The 24,738-nt window shown below is 54.5% G+C and overlaps 1 protein-coding gene across 3 annotated transcripts in view; it reads right to left on the reverse strand.

Moving 5' to 3' along the window:
- The window catches only part of ARHGAP8 (Rho GTPase activating protein 8), a 69,595-nt gene continuing 44,857 nt past the window's right edge, over positions 1–24,738 (reverse strand). The window contains exons 6-12 of one of the 3 annotated variants that reach the window (XR_006819594.1): positions 20,572–20,645; positions 17,573–17,650; positions 17,111–17,239; positions 15,034–15,137; positions 12,511–12,728; positions 1,049–1,291; positions 1–59 (exon numbers count right to left, since the gene is read on the reverse strand). Coding sequence is in view for 2 of the 3 variants with exons in the window: in XM_046011198.1 (XP_045867154.1) it covers positions 1,252–1,291; positions 12,511–12,728; positions 15,034–15,137; positions 17,111–17,239; positions 17,573–17,650; positions 20,572–20,645 (643 nt within the window). In the remaining variant the exon portion in view is untranslated. Of the gene's footprint in view, positions 60–1,038; positions 1,292–12,313; positions 12,729–15,033; positions 15,138–17,110; positions 17,240–17,572; positions 17,651–20,571; positions 20,646–24,738 lie in introns of those variants that run through there. The other 2 variants (XM_046011198.1, XM_046011199.1) reach the window with 2 other exon arrangements.

Genomic DNA, 24,738 nt, shown 5'->3' on the forward strand with positions numbered 1-24,738 from the left:
GTCCCTCACAGGTCCTGGAGTTTAGGACTCCGACCTCTTTTTGCAGAACGGGATTCAGCCTGTAAGGGACGCCTTTCTGCGGGTTGTGTCTGAAATCTGCTTCCCTCCTGCATCTGCCACACCCCGGGGATGCTCAGTGCCACTCCCTTGGCCTCCTCTGCCCCCACACAGTCCACGGGTTGGGGACAGCATGGAGCTGGCCCACCACATAGCCCCCTCCCTGGCCCGCCTGCCCTGGGCCCGCCCCGCCCTGCCTGGCTTCCTCCTGGGACCCCCTCGGGCATGTCACAGCCCCTCATCGGGCTCTGAGGCACGGGGACCTGGAGTGGTGCTCCAAGGTCACGCAGCTAGCAGGTGGCTTCAGCCTGGGCTGTGGCTCTGTGCCCGCGCTCCCAGCACGTCTGCTTCTCTGCCCGCCGGACTCTCGGGGCACAGGTGGACAGCTGGAGGCCACGCTGCCAAGCCACGAGCAGGCACACTCCTGACCCAGCCGCCGCGCCAGTGTGGGGTTGCGGATGGCGACCCAAGCCGGGGGTGACGCCGTGCACAGGAGCAAGGGGACAGATAGAGGAGCACAAACCCACTAAGCATTCCTGACCACACGGCCGGCACGGCGCCCAGCCCCTACCCGTGTGTGTCCGCAGTGGGGGGAGGGCGCTTCTTAAACTGAGCTCGGCTTTGCCTCCCACCGCAGCTCTCAGAATGCCCCAAAGCTCCCCAAACAACCGACAGTGTCTGGCTGGTGTTGCTGGGTGTGCTCTGGTGACCGCACCCTGCATGGGGCTGGGGCGCCCCGGGGGTTCCCAGGCGCATACCGGGGAGGAGTCTGAGACCGGAGAGTGTGAGACCACCCACAGAGCCAAACCTCAGGCAGCTGGGTGCAACGGGGACCCTCTCCCAATCCAGGACCCTTGGGAGGATCCCACACCAGGCCACGGAGGCTGCTGGCCGGGGCTTGCACTCGCCCCCTTTCTTAGGGTGAAGCCCTAGCACCCACTCCCAAGGGTGCCCGGTCTCACACAGAACACAGGGACTCCCTCCCACTTACCGGACAGTGCGGCTCCAAACTGGTCCATTTTGAGGTCAAGTGACAGAGATCGACTTGTTCCTGGGGCAGCAGGCGGTTCCCTGCCGTGTAAGACAGTGGGGCCTGGAAGGGCTGGTGGGCGACAGGAGGGCGTGGGTGGCTAAGCGTCTACTCCCAGCTTCCGCCCTCGCCCGGGGTTAAGTCTGCAAGAGTGGTCCTCGTCCTCACTGCCTCCGTGGTGGGGCCCTGCCAGCGGTCCCAGAGCTGGAAGGGAGGAAGACTGGCCAGGAAGGGACACCACTCATATGCGTCTCCCCCCAAATCTGTGTCTGGTGACCTGGCGTCAGTAGCTTGAAACCATCCATGGCGAGTGCCCTGATGCTGCAGGAACAGGCACACTCCGCAGATCGGGGCCTGATACTCCTAGAGAGCCGGTAGTGAAACACTCACCAGCACACTGCTGTGTGCGCATGTGTGCGTCTGTGTGCAAACACGTGTGTGCACACGCAGGTGCCCACGACAGAGAGACGGGGGGGTGTGATGCCAAAGTTCGCTCAGGTCCAGGATGGGCCAAAAGTGCGGGGTTTGCCAATGTGACGCTAGATTCCCTACATGATTTCCAGACACAAGCGAACTATCTGGATTTAGCCGCTGACCGGAGGGCATGGCTCTGAACTGCATGGATTTCCCAAGGAGGCTCCCATGGGGTAATGAGCACCTCTTCCTGCACGGATGGAATCGGATCTGGGCAAATAACACAAAAACACGATTAGACCAGACTTTTGGGGGGATCAAAAAAATTACCCAAAATTTGGACAGAAGGCATGCCTTTAAGGTCATTCTAGAGGAGCAGTTCTCCAACTTGGGCGAGCATTGGAATCACCTGGGGAGCTGGCTGAAACTCGAGATTGCTGGGTCCAGCTCGACTCCGTGGGCTCGTGAGAGGAGGGGCCGCACAAGGCAGACCGTGCAGTCGGAGAGCTCCCCGGAACTCTCACCGGCACATTAGGAAAGAAGCTGCCAGCACTCAAAGTCCATGAGAGCTTAGAACACCTAGGGCCCTTCTCTCTCTTTTTTCTTCTAAACTTTTAACTGAAGCTCCACTTCCCTCTGTGTGGTTCTCTACCAGCCCCCGCTTACCAGCAACCCACACAGGTGTGTCCTGCACGCCAAGTGACTGTGGACCAGCTCTGTCCAGACAAGCCAGCACACGTCACCAACCACAGGGCCATGACCCCATCTTCTCCAAAGGAGTTTGCATCCCTCCCCCGGGGAGGGGGAGTCCTTCCAAACTGGATCTTCCTTGGTTACTCTCATGTGGCCCTGCCCTCTTACACTTTGTGGTTGTTTATACTAACTTTTCAAATTATTGTGTGGTTTCTTTCCCTGATCAGATGCTGATACGCCTTATGTTCTGAAACCTTGCTATACCCATTAGTTACAGTGGCTGTTTTGTAGATCCTAGCTGGCTTTCTACACAATGATGTCATCTGCAGAGACTGTTTTACTCTGGCTTCCAATCTTTGCGCCTATTATTTTTTTTTTAATATTTTATTTATTTATTTGACAGAGAGAGAGAAGTCACAAGTAGTCAGAGAGGAAGGCAGAGAGAGAGGGAGAAACAGGCTCCTCACTGAACCGAGAGCCCGATGCGGGGCTCGATCCCAGGACCCTGAGATCATGACCTGAGCCGAAGGCAGAGGCTTAAACCACTGAGCCACCCAGGCGCCCCGCGCCTATTATTTTTTCTTGCCTTATTTCAATAGCCAGGACCTCCAATAGGATTTGAATGAAAGTAGTGAGACTCAGGACCCCGGTGTTTCTGAGTTTAGAGAGAAAGTGTCAATAGTTTGACCATTAAGTATATTGTTTAGCAGATAAGAGTAGTTCTTAGTTTGCTTACATTTGAAAAAAATCCTGAATGATAGGGGCGCCTGGGTGACTCTGTCAGTTAAGCGTCCAACTCTTGGTTGCAGCTCGGGTCATGATCTCAAAGTCATAGAATCGAGCCCTTTGTAGGTCTCTACCCTCCCTCTCCTTCGGCCCCCTGCTAAAATAAATATATAATTAAAAAAAATCTTGATTATGAAATTCTGCCAAATGCTTTAACTACATTTCTTTAAAACCACGTGAGTTTCTCCTTTATTATGTAAATACAGTGAGTTATAGTAATCCTTAAATGTTAAGCCAACCTTGAATTCCTTAAGTAATCTCTACTTGGTCATTGTGAACTACCTTTCATATTGATTTACTGGATTTGTTAATATTCATGAAGTATTTTCATATTTGTTGATGAGGGATATAGATCCATAGATGTTTGTCTTCGCAAAGTCTTTGTCAGATTATGGTATTAAACAAGTTGGAAAGTATCCTCTACTTTTTGATGGAACATCTTTATGTTTGTTAGAATTCACCAATTAAGACATCTGGGCCAGGAGTTTTATTTGTGGGGAGATATATTTTGTAATTTAAAAATTTTCATGTATTTAACATACAAGGCCACTAGAATACTACATTCCATTTTTTGGATCAGGTTCAGTTCAGCTGAATTATTCAAAGAATGTGTCATCTCATCGACATTGAAGTTTTGGCATGAAACCGTTCATAATATTTTTACTTATTTTACTATTTGCAGACTCCAAAGTGATAACTGCCTTTTCATTCTTAATTTGGGGTTTATTTTAATATGCCTAGAAAGGGGTTCCTGAATTTATCTTTTCAAAAAGCTAACTTTTTTGGCTTTGTTAATTTTCTTTTTTTTTCTTCTAGTTTTTAATTTTCTGTTTCTTTCTGTTATTTTCTTCTCTCTACTGAATGGGTTACTTGATACACATGTATATCAGATTGGCTCATTAGGGTGAGAAGCACCTCCTAGTCAATCAGCTGTGACCAGGGTTGGGATCAAATATACATACACACACATATATACACATACACATACGTGTGTGTACATGTGTATACACACACAGTATACAATATATACACATGTATATATATATATATATATATATATATATATATATAGCTTAAGTTAGAACATTAGTTGTTGATTTTAGACTTTGTATTTCTATTTATTTTTTATATAAGCACTTAGATTTTCCTCCAAGTACTATTTTTAATTGTTTCCCAAATGTTGATATATATATATATTTTTTTTTAAAGATTTTATTTATTTACTTGACAGAGATCACAAGTAGGCAGAGAGGCAGGCAGAGAGAGAGAGGGAAGCAGGTTCCTCACTGAGCAGAGAGCCTAATGTGGGGCTCGATCCCAGGACCCTGAGATCATGACCTGAGCCAAAGGCAGAGGCTTAACCCTCTGAGCCACCCAGGCACCCCCCAAATGTTGATATTTTGCATGAGTCTTCAGTTCAAATTATCTTCTCACTTCCGCTATGATTTTTTTCTTTGACACATAAATTATTTAGAAGCGTGGCTCCTTTTTCTTTCTTTAAAAATTTTTTTCATATATTTAGGTTTTCCCTAGATAGGATTTTTATTACTACCTTGATCCCATTGTCGTAGTCACATGATTTCAAATCTTTTGAACTTAGTGGAACTTACTTAATGCCCCAGAACCTGGTCTATTTTGGGGATCACATCGTGTGCAGGCGAGAGGAGCGTGTTTTCTGTTGTTGGGGGCAGCACTGTGTAAGCATCACGGAGGTCAAGGTGATAGGTAATGTTGTTCAGATTATCTATTACTTTACCAACTTCTTGTTGAGCTGGTCTTTCAGCTGCTGAGATAGGGTGCCCAGATCTCCGGCCATGATTATGGAAATGCCTGCTTATCCCTCAAATCTGTTGTGGGATTCCTTCCTCCAGGTACCTAAAATCCCGTTATCAGGTGCATTCCCATTTATGACAGCCACGTCCTCTAAATAAACTGACCATCTTGTCATTATAAAAAGGCCATCTAGATCTAGTAACACTGTCTTAAAGTCTGTTTTAGGTGGGTGGGGGGCTGAGTGAAACAGGATGGGGATTAAAGCGTACGCTTGGGGGCTGGGGGACGTATAGAATTGCCCAAGCGCTGTATTGTACACCTGAGACACTGTACATTAACTATACCAGAATCAAGATAGAAACTTAACAGAAAAATGAAAAATAAAAGTAAACCAACCTAAGCTCCTTAAAAAGTAAAGTCTATTTTATATATTATTAGTAGAGAATCCCCGAGCTTTCGATGATCACTGTGCATGGTATGTCTTTGCTTCTGTCCACCTTCAACCTCTCTCAATACGCTGCACGCGGTTACGTCTACCTTTCACACCCGTTTTGACACTATCTGCCCTGCCTCGTAACTGTAGCATTCAGTACACTAACCTTAGAGGATAATTACTGACATGGTTGGATTTAGGCTTACCAGTTTATTATTTTTTTTTGCTGTTTGTCCGTTGTCTTTCTGCTCTCACGTTTATCCTTTCTTGCCTTCTTTTGGATTCTTGAAAATTTTTTGGAATTCACTTGCAACTCACCTATTTTTGAAGCTGTATCTTTTTGTATTTTTTTTTTTTTTTGTAGCTGTTCCAGGGCTATCATACACCCACAGCTTTTTAGTTTACGTGGGATGACTTCTGTCCCACTCCGCATAAAAGGTAGAAACCCTGAACCCGTGTTAATGGTTAAGGACCTTCTCGTTCCTGTTGGACCCGATGCTGCAGCTGCTGTAAGTATCATATCTACATCAAACCTGTAAGAGGGGCGCTGGGGGGCTCCGTGGGGTAAAGCCTCTGCCTTCGGCTCAGGTCATGATCGCAGGGTCCTGGGATAGAGCCCCACGTCGGGCTCTCTGCTCCGCGGAGAGCCTGCTTCCCCCTCTCTCTCTGCCTGCCTCTCTGCTTACTTGTGATCTCTGTCAAATAAATAAATAAAATCTTTTTTTAAAAAAAATAACTTTTGCCTTAAACAGTCCTGTTTATTTATTTAAAATGAAGAGGGAAATGGATTCCTTTATATAACCCAGATTTTCACCATTTCCAGTGATCGTCATCATTTCCAAAATATCCAGGTTTCAATCTGTTCTCATTTCCTATGACCTTGAAGAATTTCCTTTGGCATTTTTTCTGCAGTGCAGGTCTGCCATTGAAAAGAATTCCTTAGTTTTCTTTTACCTCAAAAAAGTGTTGTTGTTTTTTTTAATTATGTTCAGTTAGCCACTGTATAGTACATCACTAGTTTTCGACGTAGTGTTCAATGATTCATTTGCGTATAACACCCAGTGCTCATCACAACACGTGCCGTCCTTACTGCCTGCCCATCACTGTTACCGCCTCACCCCACCCTCCAAAAAGTTTTGATTTTACCTTCAGTTTTAAACATTTTTGGCTGACAGAGAATTCGGGTTTGACACTTACCCCTCCTCTGAGCAATGCAGTATTGTTCTTTTCAGACTGTTCCTTAGTATCGTATTGGAATAAGGTATGGTTCCACCGTCTTCTGGCCTTCATAGTTTCTGCTTGTAAGTCAGGTAGTCTCAACTGCTGGTCTTCTGTTTCGTTTTTCTCTGGATACTTTCAAGATTTCCTCTTTGGGGCGCCTGGGTGGCTCAGTGCGTTAAGCCTCTGCCTCTGGCTCGGGTCACGATCTCAGGGTCCTGGAATCGAGCCCCGCATCAGGCTCTCTGCTCAGTGGGCAGCCTGCTTCCCCCCTTCTCTCTGCCTGCCTCTCTGCCTACTTGTGATCTCTGTCTGTCCAATAAATAAATAAAATCTAAAAAAAAAAGATTGTCTTTTTATCTCTGGTTATCAGAAGGCCCACTATAGCATCCCTGTGTGTAGTTTTCTTTGTCATTTATCCAGCTTGGGGTTCACAGATGATTGAATGTGACAATTTATATCTCTCACCAAACTGGAAATATTTTAAGCCATTAATTTTTAATTTTTTTTTGTGCTCGAGTCTCTCTTCTCTAGAACGCCCATTACATGTATATAAAATATTCTGATATTGTCCCACAAGTCCCTGAGCCTCTGTTCATATTTTTTTTTCAATCCTTCTACTCTTTATTTGTTTATTTAAGTCATCTCTACACCCAACGAGGGGCTCAAACTCACAACCCCGAGACCAGGAGTCACGCGCTCTACCTACTGAGCCAGTCAGGTACTCCCAGCTTACTCTTTATTTTATAGATTGCGCAATTTCTAGTAGGCTACGTTCAAGGTCACCGACTCTCTTCTGTCATCTCCATTCTCCTATTAAACACAACCAGTGTTTTCATTTTGCTTTTGGGAGTTTTTTCTCGGTAATGGAGATGACAGAATATTTCAGATATATATTTCAGATATTGTATTTGGTTTTCTAGAATTCCCCCTTTGTTTCCTATGATTTCTATGTTTATCTTTTACTGAGATTTCCTATCTTTGCATTTATGGTAAGTCTACCTTCCTTTACATACTAGGATGTGTGTAATAGCTACTGTAGCATCCTTGAAGTCACTCCAAACACCCATATCACTTTAAGGTTGGTGTCTGTTGATAGTTTTCGAGTACACTGCATGTTCTTGGTTCTCCATATAATCATTTTCATTGTGTGCTGGACATTGTTACGACTACGTCACAGAGGCTCTGGGCTCTGCTGGAGTCAAGCCACAGACGCTGTCTATTATTGGGAGCTCAAACCTCAGGCTGGGTCTTTTATCCAGAGCTGGTGTCTGTCCCACACAGGTGTGGCTCAGGGATCAGGCAGAACTTTGAGCAGAGTGCATGCACAGAATTCCGGCTCCCCCGAGCTGGCTTTCTCCCATGTGGAATTCCCTACCCACTTTCTAGTGACTGTTGTTGTCCCAAACTCTGTCCTCTGTTCTTTAGGCCAAAGAGACTGTGAATTTCTACTGGAGATAAAGGCACTCGAACAGAAGTGCCAACTTCGCTCTGGCTCAGCTTCAAAGCTACATAATGGAAGCTCGTCTGTGCCATTGACTTTTCTAAGCACGGACTTCCCTCCAGAATCTGTCCTTGTTCGTTCTCCAGGGCCTTCAAGTCATTGCTTGCTTTCTTGTTTGTTTGTTCTTTTGTGTTCTGTCCAGAGCTCATAATGCTGTCTGTGAAAAGGTCAAGTCCTGTAGGCGCGATTCAGCCACACTGGAAACAGAACACTTACATATATAAAACATGACAGAAACAGTTAAGGACCCTTTGGTTCCTCTCCTCTTTGAGGAATCTGGTATGTCTCCTGTCCGTTCACTTTTTTGCAAAGACATTTCTATGTATATTGTTCAAAAAGTGTAACACTGGGGCGCCTGGCTGGCTCAGTGGGTGGGACACGTGACTCTTGATCTTGCGGTTGTGAGTTCGAGCCCCATGGCGGGTGTAAAGATTATTTAAAAATAAAATCTTCTTTAAAAAGTGTAACACTGGGGCACCTAGGTGGCTCAGTGGGTTAAAGCCTCTGCTTTCGGCTCAGGTCATGGTCCCAGAGTCCTGGGATCAAGCCCTGCATCGGGCTCTCTGCTCCGCAGGGAGCCTGCTTCCTCCTCTCTCTCTGCCTGCCTCTCTGCCTACTTGTGATCTCTGTCAAATAAATAAATAAAATCTTTATTCTAAAAAAGTGTAATACTGTACAATTCATGAACTGCATGTAGGATGGGGACCTTTTAGAGCTTTACACAAGTGAGAACACACAGCACTGATCATTCTCTGGTTTTTCCTCCTCTCAATGTACAGAGATCTACCCACGCTGGGACACACAGACCCGCCTCGATCATGTTTACTGCTCGGTCACGTGGATGCAGCTCTTTGATCTGCCGTTTCTTCTACTGACGGACGCTCGGGCTGCACCTGATCATTTGCTCTGACGCGAACACCGCGGTGATGCTCTTGCCCCGACCTCTTCGGTTCCCTGCCTGGACACGCGGTTGCTGGATTGGCTTCACCTTCACCAGCTTGCTGAGTTGCTCTCCGAAGTGACCGGACCAATGGGTGCCTCTGCCGGCAGTGGATACAAGTGCCCGTTCCCAAAATAAGAACAGTGCTTATCTACGGGCAGGAAAATTTCAAGTGATTTTTACCTTCTCTTTCTATACTTCCTGTCACTGAGTTTCTCCTCCCTTCTGAGCAGTGGTTCTTACAACACAACAGCAGACCTTTTGTGATCAAACCAGCAGAACTTGCCCTCGTATCTCAAGATGAGAAAGCTGGGAGGTGCCCGGACTCTCTCCTCTGTCCCCTCCTCGTACCTGCCTGTGTCCTGTGCACACTGCTTTAGCCCTAAATATGCTTCTTGGCACATTTCTTTGCTTATCGACTCCCCAACCATTCTGCAAGCCCCTTGAAGGCAGAAAGTGCATCGTCTCTTCTCTGTATCTGTGAGACTGGGGCTGCCTGGCCCAAAGCAGGTGCTCGAAAGCAGACCGGGGACTGCAGAGTAGGTACCGCCTTCCGCACTGTACCAGCGAGAAAAGGCTCAAGGAACGTACCCCGCTCAGCCATCCACAGTGGCAGGGACAGAACCCCCAGAGGCAGAACCTTCTGACTTTGAACTCCCCGTGCAGGCCGAATAACTGGCCCAGGGCCACACAGCTGTGACTCTCAGCTGGCGGCAGAAGGGAGGGTGCCCGGTCCTGGCTCCCCGCGGTGTGACAGCAGCCTGGCTCTCTCTGGCTCTCTCTGGGGCGCACCGGCCACTCGCTTTGCCACTGACTTTCATGTTCTGGACGGGATTCAATCATTCACTGTGGATATCAGCCACAAGTTCTGGGCAGCCTGCCTAATCTCTGGAGTCACTTAAAATCTTTGTCGCTCCTACAAAAGTGAATGTTTGAACAGTTTATTCCACACATCCTGTCAAGAGAGACACCCTGGAGTCCTCATTTCCACATCACATTTCATGGTGTTACGCTGAAACGCGCCACACGTGCCTGCCACACATTAGCGCCGTAATCGCTCTCCTTTGCTGCGGAACTGACGGGGAAATGGTGCTTTGATACAAGGAAGGGTGACAAGGCCACGCGGTGCTGAACCTGGGATTCCGCAATTATCGCTGGCGAAAGGGAGATGGTTATCAAAGCAGCCGCAGGAAAACGTCTCCGGGCCGCCTCCCGGAGTCAGGCAATTTGAGACCTACGTTTTAGTGCCGCGCGCCACACCGTAAACCCTTCTGCGGAACGCAGGGACTTGATTTAATGTCGTTGTTAATTCCGCTGTTCACAGCGGTGCGCTCTTAAGGGACCCATCATTTTTATTTCAGGTTGTGGTTTTTTATTTTTTTTCCCCCTTTCCCTGGCAACAGAGCTCTGAGGCTTTTCTGGGCTTGTGCTGAATTGTGGGAGCACAGACCCCCTCCCCGGGGCAGGGGAGCAGACGGCGGGCAGCTTCCCCAGAGGCTGGGGCTGGGTCTCAGCTCTCTGTGCCTGGCTGGGGCGGGTCAGAGTGGGAGGGCTGGGTTTGAAAAAATAGAAAAAGGAAGAAGAGGAAGAAAAGAATAAGGCTTTGTGGCAGAACAGGAAAGAAAGGAAACCCTGGTCACTTTCCAAGGGCACGAGGGAACCGCTCTGGCCTGGGTTAGCCGAGGGCACAGGAAGGAGCAGGACAGACAGAGCAGAGTGGGGGGCAGGGAGCAGACCAGAACCAGGCCACACACACCAGGGACCCAGTGGACGGAGGGTCACCTGCCCTTCGCCAGCCTGTGACCCCGCATCGCCAGTCTCCTGTCCTCTAGCCTCCGACCACAAGTGACCTGATGCCACAGAGCCTTCCTCTCCCAGGGAAGAAGTGTTCAGTGAGCCGGAGGGACCCCCTCGCAGCACCCTGCGACCCTCAGGCACCTCCTCTGCTCTGGAGACTTGACTGGATCGGTACTTACGAATGGGACGGATGGCCAGGACCCAGGGGCATCGTGCTACAACCATGACACAGGACGGATCCGTGTCAGCGAAGGCTCAGAGAAGGGAGCGGGACAATCTCCCGCTCTTGGGTCCAACCGATCCTCGGGGAACCTGTCTGCCGTCTACGGACAGGTGCCAGGAGATGGCCCCTAGGTCACACGTCCCCTTCTTCAAAGACAGAAGAGGAGAGAGGAGCGGCAGAGCGCACACCGGCAGGTCAGGGAGGGTAGCGAATGCCACGAGGCTGAGAAGAGGGAGCACCTGCTCGCTCCAAGCTCCGGGATGGAGCCCCGGGCAGTCCCGGGACTCACACGGGCACCGGGGGGGGGGGGGGGGGTCAGCACCGCGCCCCGGGCCTGGACAGGCGGATGGGACACCTGCAGAGGACGTTTGTTCTCCGCGCCCAGTCGCCCTCCCCTCGCCCGCGCAGCAAGAGCTTGGGGCGCGTAGCACAGCGTCTGATACGTCGCCGACACTCGGGGAAGGGTGGCGGGAGGCCTGTCACATTCGGTCTGTGCCCCCACAACCCCAAGCCCCTATGTTGAGCCCTAAACCCCAGGGCGGCTATAACGGAAGAGGCGGCCCTAGTGGAAGTAATTGAGGGTAAACGAGGCCATGAGAGTGGGCCCGGGTCCACGAGGGTCAGCGTCCTTGCGAGCGGAGACTGCAGAGGGCCGGCTCTTCCCCAGCTCTCCCTGCCCTGCCATGCACGGACCCTGGTGGCTGCGGGCAAGCCCAGAAGAGGGCTCGCACCTGAACCTGTCCGCCCGGCATGCAGATCGCGGGCTTCTGGACTCCAGCCGGTAAGGAGGACACGTCTGTTGTTGAAGCCCCCAGCCTGTGCTGTTGTCATGACGGCCCGAGCAGACCGACACGTCGGGGGTGCCAACCCGCCCTCACCCCAGCCCGGGGGGGGGGGGCACACGGCTCGGGCCCAGGCCAATCAGCGTGGACCTGGCCACAGCCACGGTCAGGGCGGGCACGGGACCCGAGCCCGTCCAGTCAGGGTGAGTCTGGGGGCTCCGTGCTGGGAATGAGGAAGCACCTGCCTCCGCCGTACCTGAGCTGGAAACGGGGGGGCTGCCTCTCCCGCGTGGAGGGCTCAGCCTGCCGGAGGCTGCAGGGCTGGAACACGACCGGGGCCTCTCAGCAGCTGACCGCTCTACGGCCCCAAGTCTCCGCCCTCCCCACGGTCAACCTCCGCCGAACAAGTTCTCAGAGCCCCCCCACGGCGACCTCGGCCTCGGACGCGACCCCGGCTCTGGGCACCGGCCGAAAGCCACACGCACCCGCGCTGCCGCCTCTGTCTGCCCGTGAGCGCGGCCCGCTCGGCCTAGTGCGGGAACGCGGCACCTGCCCGGGAGCTGCGTCCCCGGAGCTGACCTCCCGCCGGCCCGACACCCGCCGAACCATGCCGAGGGCCAAGAGTCAGAACCCCGGCTGTTTGCTGGAAGGCTTGCTGGAAGTTTAATGGCAAGTTCACAAAGCACAAGGAGCGTGAGCGCACGCGCGCGCACACACACACACACACACAACTTTGACGTGGCATTTCCCGCCCTAGTGGAGTGTCCGGGCCACCGTCAGGGGCTGTGGAGGCACGGGGGGCAAGGTGGGGCCCCCAGAGGGTCTGGCACTGCCTCTGGTGAAGGGGCCGCCCCGCTCACCTGCCTTGGGTGCTGGTGCTGAGTTCCCCATGGGCCTCGGGTGCCTCAGGGGTGCTGAAGACCTTCTCGTAGTACTCGATCAGCAGTTCGGTGAACAGGTTCAGAGGCACGAGGGCGCTCAGGGAGGACGCCCCCTGCGACGGCCAGATTAAATTCAGCCCAAAGACGCACGCCAGGTTGGAGCTGTTCATTCTGTTAAAAATGCACTCCCGGGACACCTGGAGGACACACACAAGACCAGGCGAGTGACTGTGGGTTCTGTGCTAGGGCCTTGTGCAGCCAGCTCCCTGCTCTGGGCCTCAGTTTCCCCGTCTGCAGAAGGAAGGGCTCAGGCTTGAAGCTGGAGGGCTCCTCTGGCTCTGACCGTCAATGAGCTTCTTCTGGGATCTCCTCAGCACCACAGTCTTGTCTTCTAATCCAAAGGACCGGGAGGTCCCCTCGGGGCAGGGGCGGGGGGACTCCAGCATGGTGGGTGCAAAAGCACGGTGTTCGGGGTCACCCAGCCAGACCACGTCTCCGATATCCACACTTTGGCCAGTGAGTCGGGCACCAGTCAAGACTGACCAGCACACAGGGGTCATTGGAGGCCTGGGGGCGGTGTGGGGGTAAGAGCTTGCCTTACAGCACTTACAACCCCAAAAGCAGGATACATCACCCGTCTTACAGATGAAACCGAGGCCTAGAAGGCGCAAGGGACTTGCTCAAAGTCATGTGGCCAGTAGGTGGCCAGGGAGGGGGGCATCAGAGGGCATGGCCTGATGGCTTCCTTGCCTCCAGGGTCCTGGGGGCGTCCAGGAATCAGAAGTAGGCAACGCAGAGCCTCGGGGGTCAAGGGAGAGCACAGAACTGGGGGTGTTGGGGAGAGCTGCACTGGGATCGATGGGGACGCCCAGGCAGCCCAGCCCCGTGTCTGGGAGACACGCAGCCCCGAGCCCCTGCAGGTGCCCCCTGGGGGCCAAGGCTGTGCAGTGCCAAGCCCCACGGGACATATTAATGCCAGCGGCATGGCAGAAGACAGAGAAATAAATCCATCTCTAGTTCATGAAAAAGTAGGAAAAAAGACGACGATCACTTAGTTTTTGGCTTCTGAGAAGTAAGGTCAAGTGACAGAGAAGGAGAACGAGAGAGCTTATTTTTTTAAAGCGATCTCTACGCCCAACATGGGGCTCGAACTCATGACCCCAAGATCAAGAGTGGCCTGCCCTACCGAATGAGCCAGGCAGGAGTTCCCGAAGTTTATTTTTTAAACCAAGAGGTGGTTAAAAAAAACAAAAACAAAAAAACAAAAAACAAAACAAGAAATCCAAAAAACCAAGCGGTGGTGTTTGATGGACTTCAACAGGCGACACCAGGCCTGCCCAGAGGTCCCCTCCCCTCCACGGGTCATCACATGCCCAGGCCACCCGCCAGGCAGCAGGGTTCCCGCACAAGCCCCAGAGACCCAGGGCAGGCCCCCGCCGTGGTGTCGCCTTGTGGGTGGAAAAGTGCCCCGCGCTGCGAGCCCCACGGCCAAACCGGGCCCATTCATGCCTGCACCACAGGCCGCCCACAAAGGGCCCGGAGGGATGAGTGTTCCAGGAAAGGTCGGAGGACAGAGGGGCGTGGGTCTGGAAGCAAAGGGAGCGGCCCGTCTGGATCTGTTGAGGTGTTCCCTGCCGCCCTCAGAGACCATTACTCCCTGCCCGAGGCGCGGGGACCTCAGCCCGGACCCCGAGCCGGGGACAAGTGCTCCCCTCACTGTTCACTTTCTCACCCTGTGCAGGGGGCTGAATGGCAGCCCCACCGGACGTCTACCGGGAACCCTAGGACGTGACTGACCTCAGTCGGAAAAAGGGTCCCTGCAGCGGTAATCAAGGGTCTCTAAGTGAGATCATTCTGGATTACCCCGCGGGCCCTATACGCAGTGACAAGCATTCTTGTAAGAGGAAGCAGGACATCTGTACAGAGACGGGACGAGGCCGTGTGGGGACAGGCAGGAGCGAGGCGGCCACAAGCCAAGGGACATGTGGGTCACCAGGTGCTGGAAGGACCTTCGCCTCGAGCCCCCGTGGGAGCACGGCGCTGCCCACACCTGGATCCTGGCCTTCGGGCCTCCAGGACCGTGACAACACGTTTCCGTTGTCTGTAGCTGCCCAGTCGGTGGCACCGCGTTATGGAAGCCCCAGGACGTGTGCGCACCCGGTGACTCATTCCTCGCTCCGGAACAGCCTGCTCAGTCTGCTCACTGTGCATCCGGCTCGGTGCCCTGGCCTGGGGACCCTGCTCCTCCCTCCGCAGACAGCCTGTGGACCTCAGTCAAGAAGCTCCCAACAGTAAGCGAGGGCGGCCAGGTCGGGGGGCAGCAGGGCGGGCACAGAAGCAGAGATCTTGCCTGGTCAGGCCTTGAGGTCCTGCGGGCCAGGGAGACCCCAGACCCTGCTCTGCGTGGGCACCGTGAGCAGGAGAGGCCGCCTGGGCCAGGCACAGAGTTTGGGCCTCCCTGCCCCCGCCCCCTGCCGCCCAAGCCCCGCTTTGCCTGCTCACCTCGTGCAGGAAGCCCATGAGGTAGCTGAGGACAGCGCGGTTGTGCTCTGGAAGGCTCTGCAGGATCTGGCGGCAGCGGGTCAACCGCAGGCTGCTCTCCACACCTACAACGGGACGGGGCTCCTCCTGAGTCCTCCCGAGGGGACAGCACGGATGCAGGGAGGAGGACAGCTCTGAGGACAGACTGTCCCGACGTCAGGCCTGGATGCCTCACTGACGTCCGGGCCATGGGGCTGTTCCCCGCGAAGCCCCCCTTCCGAGAGCTCCAGTCCCCTCTTTACTCTGGAACTGTGGCTGTGACCTCCCAGAAAGCGCAGGAAGCCGAGTCACTCACTTCCTACGCAAGAACGGTCTAGACCAGCGGTCCACGAACTACAGCCTGCAGGCCGCAGGGCCCCCATTCGCCAGCTGCACTGACAGCTGGACTGACACAGAGTCACCCCCTCCGTGTGTCCGTCCTCTGCGGGGTTTCTGCGGGACGAAGGAGCCAAGGACGGCAACGCGGATGGACCCACAGAGGCTGAAAGACGGTCCGGCCCTTCACAGAAAGTTTGCCGGGCCTGCTGCAGACGGATGTGACCTGTGACTCCTGCGGCTCGGGGCCCCACGCCCTCTGGATCTGGGTGAGGCTGTCCCAGACTCAGAACCCCCACTTTTCTTGGAACGAAATCTTCCACTGGGCCCCGTAAGGTGCGAGTCAAAGCGAATCCACAGCGACTCTGCGGGCGTCATGTGCTCTGCAGTAGACACGCGTGTGCACGACCCGCCCCCCAACACGCCCACCTCCTCCCGCCAAGCCTTGGGCAGGGCCACTGTAAGCACCCTGTGCCTTCCAAACACAGCCACTGCCAAAAGGCAGGGGCTTCCCTGCCCGTGAATGTTCCTGTCAGCCTTTTATTTATTTTTTTAGTCTGTCAGCCTTTTAATAAAAGCTATTCTTTCATGAACTCAAGCCATCGTGGGTAACGTCAACGGACAGAGCTCCCGTGAAGTTAATATTCCCAAGACACCAACAAGCTTGGAGGCCGGCCTCTTGGTGCCTGGACCTCAGCTTCCCAGATTCAAAGTCATCTTTCTACGAATTACGGTCCCAGAGTGGGTCCTGGTACCAGGTCCAGCTCCAGCTCTCACGACGGTCCTTTCGAGAAAGAGCGCTCGGGGGTGAGCAGGAGGGGCCGCCTGCGGACTGTCACGAAGCACTTTTTGTGGGCCATGAGCCACGCCACGTGTTTTATGCACGTGGAGTCCTCAAAGCAGCCCCTGTTCTATACCAGTGAATAAAGTGACCGCAGAGAGGTTAAGTGACATGTGCAGGGTCACGGAGCTAACACGTGTGGACGCCCAGACCCGGAGCCAGATCTGTCCGGCTCTGAGCCAGTCGTCTTACCCTCGCTGCAGACCAGACAGCTGTCCCGGCTATGACTTCCCTGTGCCCTGGACACCGCAGGCCACAGAAAGCCCATTCCTCCCGAGTGCACCCCGGAAAGCCTGTTTTCGCGTCACTGCAAGGAGACCCATCCCCTCTGAGTAGGGCTTCTAGATGAAACAGAGGACACGCAGCGAACTTCAAATTTCAGATAAGCAGAAACTCTTACTTAGCTAAAAAAGCAATCCTTGTTGACTGGAAATTCAAACTGAGGTGAGCATCCTGTATTTTTTTATTGCTAAATCCGGCCCAGAGGGGCCTCCCCCTTCGTTACAGAGGCTCTGCCTCTGCTCCGTTGATTTTGGGCTGAGGGTGGTTTGTTTACATTCTGAGCTTGTGTTATTTCCATCATAATTGTTAGAAACTCGCAGCGTCTGCACCCTGCTGAGCTGAGCCCTCCCCACTGCCCTCCTGCTAATGGCGCCCCTTCTGCTCTCCTTCCGGGAAACACCGACGCCCACCTTGAGACACGCTGCCTCTGTGGGGTTCTGCCCCCATCGCCTGGGGTCGATGACATGCCTGTCCCCACAGCTAGCCTGACCGTGGTGGCCTGGCCTGGCCATGGACACCGTGGCCCACTGTGCCAGACGGTGAACACCCCCTACACCCCCAGACTGACCCTCGGCGGGCACCCCCAGGACAGGCACCTACTGGTGATCCCGAGAATCTGCTCGTAGGCCCTGAAGGTCAGCAGCGGTTGGGGCAGCTCTCGCAGGAAGGTCTTCAGGATCACGGCGGGGACATGGATGTCGCCATAGTCATCAAAGTTCACCGGCTTCCCTGGACACAAAACGTCATATGTGAGTCCTGACTGGGCTGCAGATCCGGCTTCATGGAGGGCGGGGATTGGATGCAAATAGCTTTAAAATTCCTGTGATGAAGAGCTTTCCTGGAGCCAGGCCTGGCCCTGTCCCGGGCGTGCCCTAGTCACCTGCTGGCTGGGACCGCTGCTGCCCGCCCTCCTCTGCTCTCCAGAGGCCTGGGCTATTGTAGGGCTGAGGTGGGGCAGGGCAGCTAGTCTAGCCTGGGATTTGGGACTCTGCGGCCTTGGAGGAGGATGCAGGCCGGTGGGGGTGGTGCTCAGCGCAAGGGGTCTCTGGGCGCCGGACTCACCTTGATTATAGAGCCGCTGAATCTCGCGGATGGTGTGGACGCTGGCCGATCTCCGGAACAGGCCCTCAGTGCAGAGTCCTATGGAAGGAAGACCTCCAGGCATCTCACAGCTCCCAGCACATTAGGTTTCTGGAACATCCCATGACTTCTGCCCACCTATCACCCTTCTGCGGCCGGCAGGGCATGCTCTCCAGCCGGGCTCATTCCCTCCCACCTTTATTCCTCGTTTCTTTACTCCCCAACCCCAACTGATGGTCTGCTTCTGTGGCCCCCAGGAAGGGAGACTCTCATCAGACAGTCCTGGGGTCCAGCCCAACTGTGTTCATCCAGCTGCGTGACCTCAGGGAAAGCACATGGCCTCTCTGAGCTCGGCTGCCCTGTCTACAGAGTAAGGCCATGAGCCCGGGGTCTGAGGGCCGCAGAGAGGATCCACGGGACAAGGCCCTTGTTCCCACCGCTGCGTCTACATGGCTGACCCATGTACACGGCCAGTGTGGTAGCCACTGGCTGCCCAGGGTGATGCAAATTTACATTTAAGTTGTAAAAATTATATAAGATTAAAAATCCGGTGGCCCATGGGTGCCTGGGTGGCTCAGTGGGTTAAAGCCTCTGCCTTCGGCTCAGGTCATGATCTCAGGGTCCTGGGATCAAGCCCTGCATCGGGCTCTCTGCTCAGCGGGGAGCCTGCTTCCTCCTCTCTCTCTCTGCCTGCCTCTCTGCCTACTTGTGATCTCTGTCAAATAAATAATAAATAAAATCTTAAAAAAAAAAATCCGGTGGCCCAGCATAGGAGGCACCTAGGAAGTGCTCGATCAGGCTACCGGCACCAGCAGCCAGAGGATACCACGTGGGACGGCGAACACAGAACGCTGCCAAGTCTTACGGGATCGCACTGGGCTCCCCTCCCAGTCTCTTCTCCGATCTAAAGCCGAGAGAGCTCTTCAGCATTCTACGTCCGATTCCGATTAGTCTACACGGAGCCCTTCCCCGTCTTCGCAGGTTAGCTTCCCACGGGCGTACCATGGACCTGCACAGTCCAGCCTCTCCTGCCCCACTGCCTGCTCCCCACCCCCCACTCCAGCCTCCAGTCTGCCCCACGCTCCTTACTACTCCTGGCCTTTGCATGTGCCGTTCCCCCTGTGAGTGGCTAGTTCCTCTCTTTCTCTTCTGAGAGACTGCAGTAGAGAAAGTTCTGAGATGGCTTCCAATTCCTGGACCCTGTGGTACAGACACCGTCTTCCTGGTATTCATTCAAACACTAGTCTATGTGCTCCAGGGAAGGGACTCTGCAGATAGAATTCAGGTCCAAGGCACCTGACCCTAAAATGGAGATTATCTGGGGCGCCTGGGTGGCTCAGTGCGTTAGGCCTCTGCCTTCAGCTCAGTCATGATCTCAGGGTCCTGAGATCAAGCCCCGCATCGGGCTCTCTGCTCAGCGGGGAGTCTGCTTCCCCCTCTCCCTCTCTGCCTGCCTCTCTGCCCACTTGTGATCTCTGTCAAATAAATAAAATCTTTTTAAAAAATGGAGATTATCTTGGGTGGGCCTGACCTAATCAGGCAAACCTTTAAAAAGGGACCAGGTTTTTCCTGGCAACAGAGTGCTGGAGCATGGAGGCTGGGATCTGACAGGTGGGAAGGTCTCGGTTGGTGGAGGGGAGGGCACAGGGGAGGGGCAAGTGTGCACCTCTACTAGAAAGAGAGCTGATGGTGCCGAGGAAACGGGCTTGTCTGCACGAACTGAATGGGGCTTACAGCCTAACGAGCGTGGAAGCGGATTCTTCCCCAGGGCCTCCAGGAAGGAACGCAGCCTGGCCAACGCCTGGAGTTTTGTCCTGTGAGGCCCCAAGCAGACTGGCCCCCGAGCGCCCTGACTTCTGACCTATGGAAACTTCAAGAATAAATTCATGCCGTTTGAAGCCACTAAGCTTGTGGTCACTTGTCATGCAGCAGAGGAAGCTGGTCCAGGACCCTCCGCCCAAGTGTCGGAGCTCAGGTCCCCTGATGTCCAGGACAGCTCAACCCCACTCGTGTGAGCGCCTGCTTGTCACGAGTACAGTGTTGACGGCGGAAAACGTCGCAGAGTCTCTCGGTTCCCACCATGAGCCCCCAGAACAGGGGCTGGGTGTTGCGGTTACCATGGCAACCCCAGCGCCTCCATCCGGGTTAGAGACAGGGAGGCGCCGATGAGCGCACGCTTAGTCATGTACTCGTTCAGCAAACACATCCGGAGTTCCCACTCTGGGCTGGGTTTCTCGTTTGATTTCGTACTAAAGGAATGGATACGTTTGAACCGAGGAGACGCCCTCACGGTTTCTGACTCGCAGTCGTGAAACACTATCTTCTGTCTGTTTCCCGGAAGACGGAGCAGACGGGAAGTGCCGCCAATGACTTCTCGCCAAAGTGGAGACCATTCCAAACGGCCACCGCGGCGTCCTCCGGCCCGAGGGGAACACGCAGTCCTAAGCATGCCCGGTCACGGAGGACCGGGAACCAGCAGTGGCCCCCACGTCCCGTCTGACGCAGCCCTCACCCCCACCCCCGGCAGCACCGGCATCTGCCGGTTCACCCCCCGCCGGCAGTCCGTCCCACCCACAGAACCATTCTCCCCGAAGGCACCCGCCGCACCGGGGAAGGCACCTGCAAAACCTATCTGTCACGTCATAGTTTATGGGGGGCTCTACGTGTATCGTGTCAGTTAGGCCCCACAGCAACCCCGCGCTTCAGGTACTGTTCCCAACCGCATTGGGCAGATGAGGAGTCAGAGGCCCAGAGAAGGTAAGTAACTGCCCAAGGTCACACAGCCAGTCCGCGGTGGAGTCCAGGATTCAGACCCCGACAGTCCACGTGCCTGAGCCCAGCCCGTCCTGGTCAGCCTCCCGGCGTGGCTTCCAGTCCCTCCAATTCCCTGGTCTGCAGGGTGCGCAGGACAGCAGTCGGGCCCCCCCGGGAGGTGCACCCAGAGGCTCTCGTGCCCTGGGTGGAAGCCAGCTCTCGCTCACCTTTCTCTCTCAGGTACGTCACCGTGAACCTCAGCACAGGAGGGATGAGCTCCCCTTGATTTTTGTCCTTGAGGCTGAGGGGAAAGAAGAGGAAGTAAGTGTTTCCTGGGCCTGACAGGAGACTCTGGTCCTCTCAACACTGCCATGAAAACACAGGACCGAGGAGCCGTGCAGGGGGAGATGCGGCCTCGGTGCTCAGAGAGTCAGTGTTCGGGGCCAACAGAGAGGCAGGGGTGGTAAAAAGGATAACGCGGCAGCCGAGGGCTCCACTGAGAGGATGCCCGTGACACAGGGGAGACCTGGGGGCTGGGGGGGCTTCCCATGGGGCAACTTCTGAGTAGGCTGTGAGGGATGGGTAGGAGCCCGTGGGGGACCAAACAGGGAGGGGTGTTCCAGGCAGAGGGGAGTGCACAGGGCGGGCCTGGAGGCATGGGATTCGGCCGTGAGAGCAGACCCAGGAGACCCAGACCAGAGGCCGACCCATCAAACAACACGCCGGACAACACCCAGCCTCTTACTGCGCTCGTCTGACAGAGATTTGCTACACAAGGCGACTAGAAAACACAGGAAGAAACATAAAAGAATGGCCCTTCTTGGGCCGGAAGGCAGCATCCTTGGGAGACCGTGTTGGACGGAGGGAAAAGGGCTCCGAGGTCAGACCCACCGGCTGGAGTCCTGCTCTGGTACATTTTAGCTGAGAAGAGCAGGGGCGTTGTTCCTCTTAGAGAACATGTCGTCCAAAGGTCAGTTAGGTGCATTTGGCTGACTGCGGTGTTCACGTTCTAGACGCTGGTTTTCTACCTATCGATCGCTCAGCGAAGGTACGGATGTCTCCGCGTGGAAACGTGTCTGCTTCTTTCTTGGTTCTACTAGGTTCTCCTTCATGTATTTAAAAACTCGGTTACTAGCTCATGTACTTTTAAAATTATGTCTCCTTTATTGTTATGAAATGTCCCTCTTTGGCCCTGGGCTTATTTCTTGTTCTGAAACCCACTTTGCCTGATATTAATACAGTTACTCCAACTTTCTTTAGGTTGGTGGTTGCACGGCTTAAGTTTTCCATCCTTTTACCTTTTAAAAAAGAAGTTTATTTAAGGGCACCTGGGTGGCTCAGTTGGTTAAGCGTCTGCCTTCAGCTTAGGTCATGATCCCGGGGTCCTGGGATCGAGCCCCACGTCGGGCTCCCTGCTGAGCGGGGAGGCTGCTTCTCCCTCTCCCACTCCCCCTGCCAATGTTCCCTCTCTTGCTGTGTCTCTCTGTCAAATAAATATTTTTAAAAACACGGCACCAACAGCAACCACAGGCCTCCGAGTGCCCCGCGCTCCGTGGGCAGCTGGTTTCCTGGTGTCTCTTTGCTGAAGCTCTATGTCCTGGATGAGAAGCAACAACCCAGCCAGCCGAGGGGCCCTGATGACAGCCGCTGCCTTTGTGAGTCCTGTCGTCACAGGAACGTGGGTGGACACCCCCCAGCCAAGACTTGGCTTCCTGTGTCCCTCTGGAGTAGAGTCCGGGCGGTCCCCTCTGCGTCCTGGGGAGGAAGGAACATGGTGGACGGGACGAGTGGCTCTCTTCCTCCTCCTGCTTCCTTTGGGAGCCAGACAGAGCTCCGGCCCTGCCCTGAGGAGGGGTGGCCCTAGGCCAATCTCTCAGCCTCCCCAGCCTCTGTTTCCCCAGATGGAAAGCAGAGGTGCTGGAACCCCCACCCCAGGAGCGGCAGTCAGTGCTGAGGGATGTGGAAGGCTTGGTTACGCTCGAGTCAAATGTACTAACAGTTCAAATCACTGGAATGCCGGGGGCTGAGTGGCCTCCCAGGCCAGACACGGGCAGCCCGTTTCAGGGGGAGACACGGGCTCAGGACGTTGCAGGGACCGGCCCAAGATCTCCCAACTTGACAGCCTGGGGCTGTTCATTCCAAAGTCCGTGCTAGTTAACATTTTGGGGAGGGGCCCCCCCGAGACCTGCAAAATAGACCGGATGGACACCAATGAGCGGCCCAAAGCCCCCCTTGCCCACAGCTTAGCCCATATTTCCTCTTTCACAAGCAGGCTGTCAGGGCAGGGAGGGGCCCGGGGTCCCAGAAGTGGAGGGGTCCGCTCAGTCGCGGGGCCCCCCAGCCCAGAAATGCCTCCTCGCCCGGGCATTCAGGGAGCACTGACTCTAGTAGGGCATCTCGCGGTGCGCAGCAGAAAGGGTCCTGGCGTCCGTTATTACTCTCGACGGCACAGAAACCCCCGCTGAGGATTTCTCCTCCATCCCTGTCCCTGGCTGCTGGCTTGGAGAGGGGCCTGCTCAGCCAACTGAGTCAGGGCGGAGAATGACCTCTGCCCAAGGGGTTCTGGATAAAAGGTGCTTCCTGGCTGGGTGAGGGGGCAGTGCCCAGGACAGCAGCAAATCCTGTCCTACCACGACCTGCCCTGTGCATCCCCAGGTGTGCGGGCCGCGGCCAGTCTCCACATGGGGGCACGGAACATTAAACCCACACCCTGAACTCAAGTTCCGAGGCACACGCCAGATGCAGGGGGCTCTCGGGGGCACAGCGCTGTTCCGGGCCCGCAGCCCCCAGAGGGCACCAGGGATTCTCGCATGTAATTCTCACGTGTAGCCCCTCCTCTTGGGGGACATGCCTAGAGTTATTCAGAGCATGTTTCTTCCCTGGTTTTGCATGCAGGGAACGCAGAAAGAAGAGAGACTGCAGCATTTTAGAAACAGCCTGGCCAGGGCAGAACGGCAGGCCTGCCTTGCTGGGACCCTGGCTTTCCCATCCATCTGAGATGGTCCTTCATCTCTCATCCCCCTCCTAGTTCCGAAAGCAGGACAGTGCTGCAGCTCAGCTCACGCCGCTGACCTGGGGAGGTCTTAGCCGCAGAGGTGGCTGGGAGGTCCCGGGCACCGGCAGAACTGGGGAACGCAGGCGGACACTCCGGGAACCACAGTGTGCGGAGGACCGATGTGCACCAGCACACCCGCCCACCACCGCCGGGACTGCTGGCTTCGTCACGGGGCCGCATTGGGACAGAAGACAAAGCAGACTCGCAGAGGGAAATTACGTTATCTGAAGCCAGAGAGCTGAGGGTTCAAATCAAAATTCGCTTCCCGAGTCCTGTACCCAGAAAGACCACAGCCTCACACTGTGGGGTGGGGGTCTGGTGGGGTTAACTCACCTCGGCACGGCTGGCCCCTTTGGGAGGTGAAGGAAGAACTGGAAAGTTTGCCTCCCAAACTCGAATGGGGTGGGGTTTCTAGCAAGTCAGGCTGACTTATGTGACTGAGAACCAGAGCCTAAGGACGTGTTCCCCTCCGCACAGGCCATTCCCAAAGAGCGGCAACTTCTGCACTCCGGACAGCCCGCGGTGCAGGAGACCAAAGACGAGCAAACCCAGGCACACAGCGAAAGAGAAGGGAAAGCCGGACGCCCATCACCTCTTTCCTCGTGAAAGCAGGCCCTGGCTCAGCCAAAACCTTCCGCTCCGGGAAAGACGCGGCTGGAAGAGCCCCGTGGTCCTGCTTTCAGTGGACCATTGAATCTGTCCCCCCAGATCCCATTCCTGCAGCTACGAGAGGAGGCAGAGAGGTGGGGGTAGGGGGAGCACCCCTCTTCTCCCATGAGTCTGAAAATCCCACAACCCCCGTGAAGGAAAGATTTGCTCTGATCCGACATAAATGTTTGCAAAAAAACAGAAGGGCCATGAAGCTAAGTCAAAGATACCACAATGGAAGGTGGCCACAGGCCCGTGTTTCTGAGGAATACGGGCACCAAGTCACCCACAAAATACCAGCAAAGCAATCGAGCTACACATGAAAAGATTATCTACTACAAACATCGTGGTTTATTCCTAGAATTCAAGGTTGGTTCAAGACAAAAATCAATCGATGTCATCACTGTATTAACAAAGGACAAAAGCAGGGGCGCCTGGGTGACTCAGTGGGTTGGGCCTCTGCCTTCGGCTCAGGTCATGATCTTAGGGTCCTGGGATCGAGCCCCGCATCGGGCTCTCTGCTCAGCGGGGAGCCTGTTCTCCACCCCACCCCCGCCTGCTGCTCTGCCTACTTGTGATCTCTGTCCATCAAATAAATACATAAAATGTTTAAAAACAAAAACAAAAACAAAGGACAAAAGCTATGTGATCTCAATAAAGGCAAAAAAAGCATACGACGCACTCTCGCATC

This window comes from Meles meles, chromosome 7 (genome assembly GCF_922984935.1).
Source record: "Meles meles chromosome 7, mMelMel3.1 paternal haplotype, whole genome shotgun sequence".
Classification (NCBI taxonomy): domain Eukaryota; kingdom Metazoa; phylum Chordata; class Mammalia; order Carnivora; family Mustelidae; genus Meles; species Meles meles.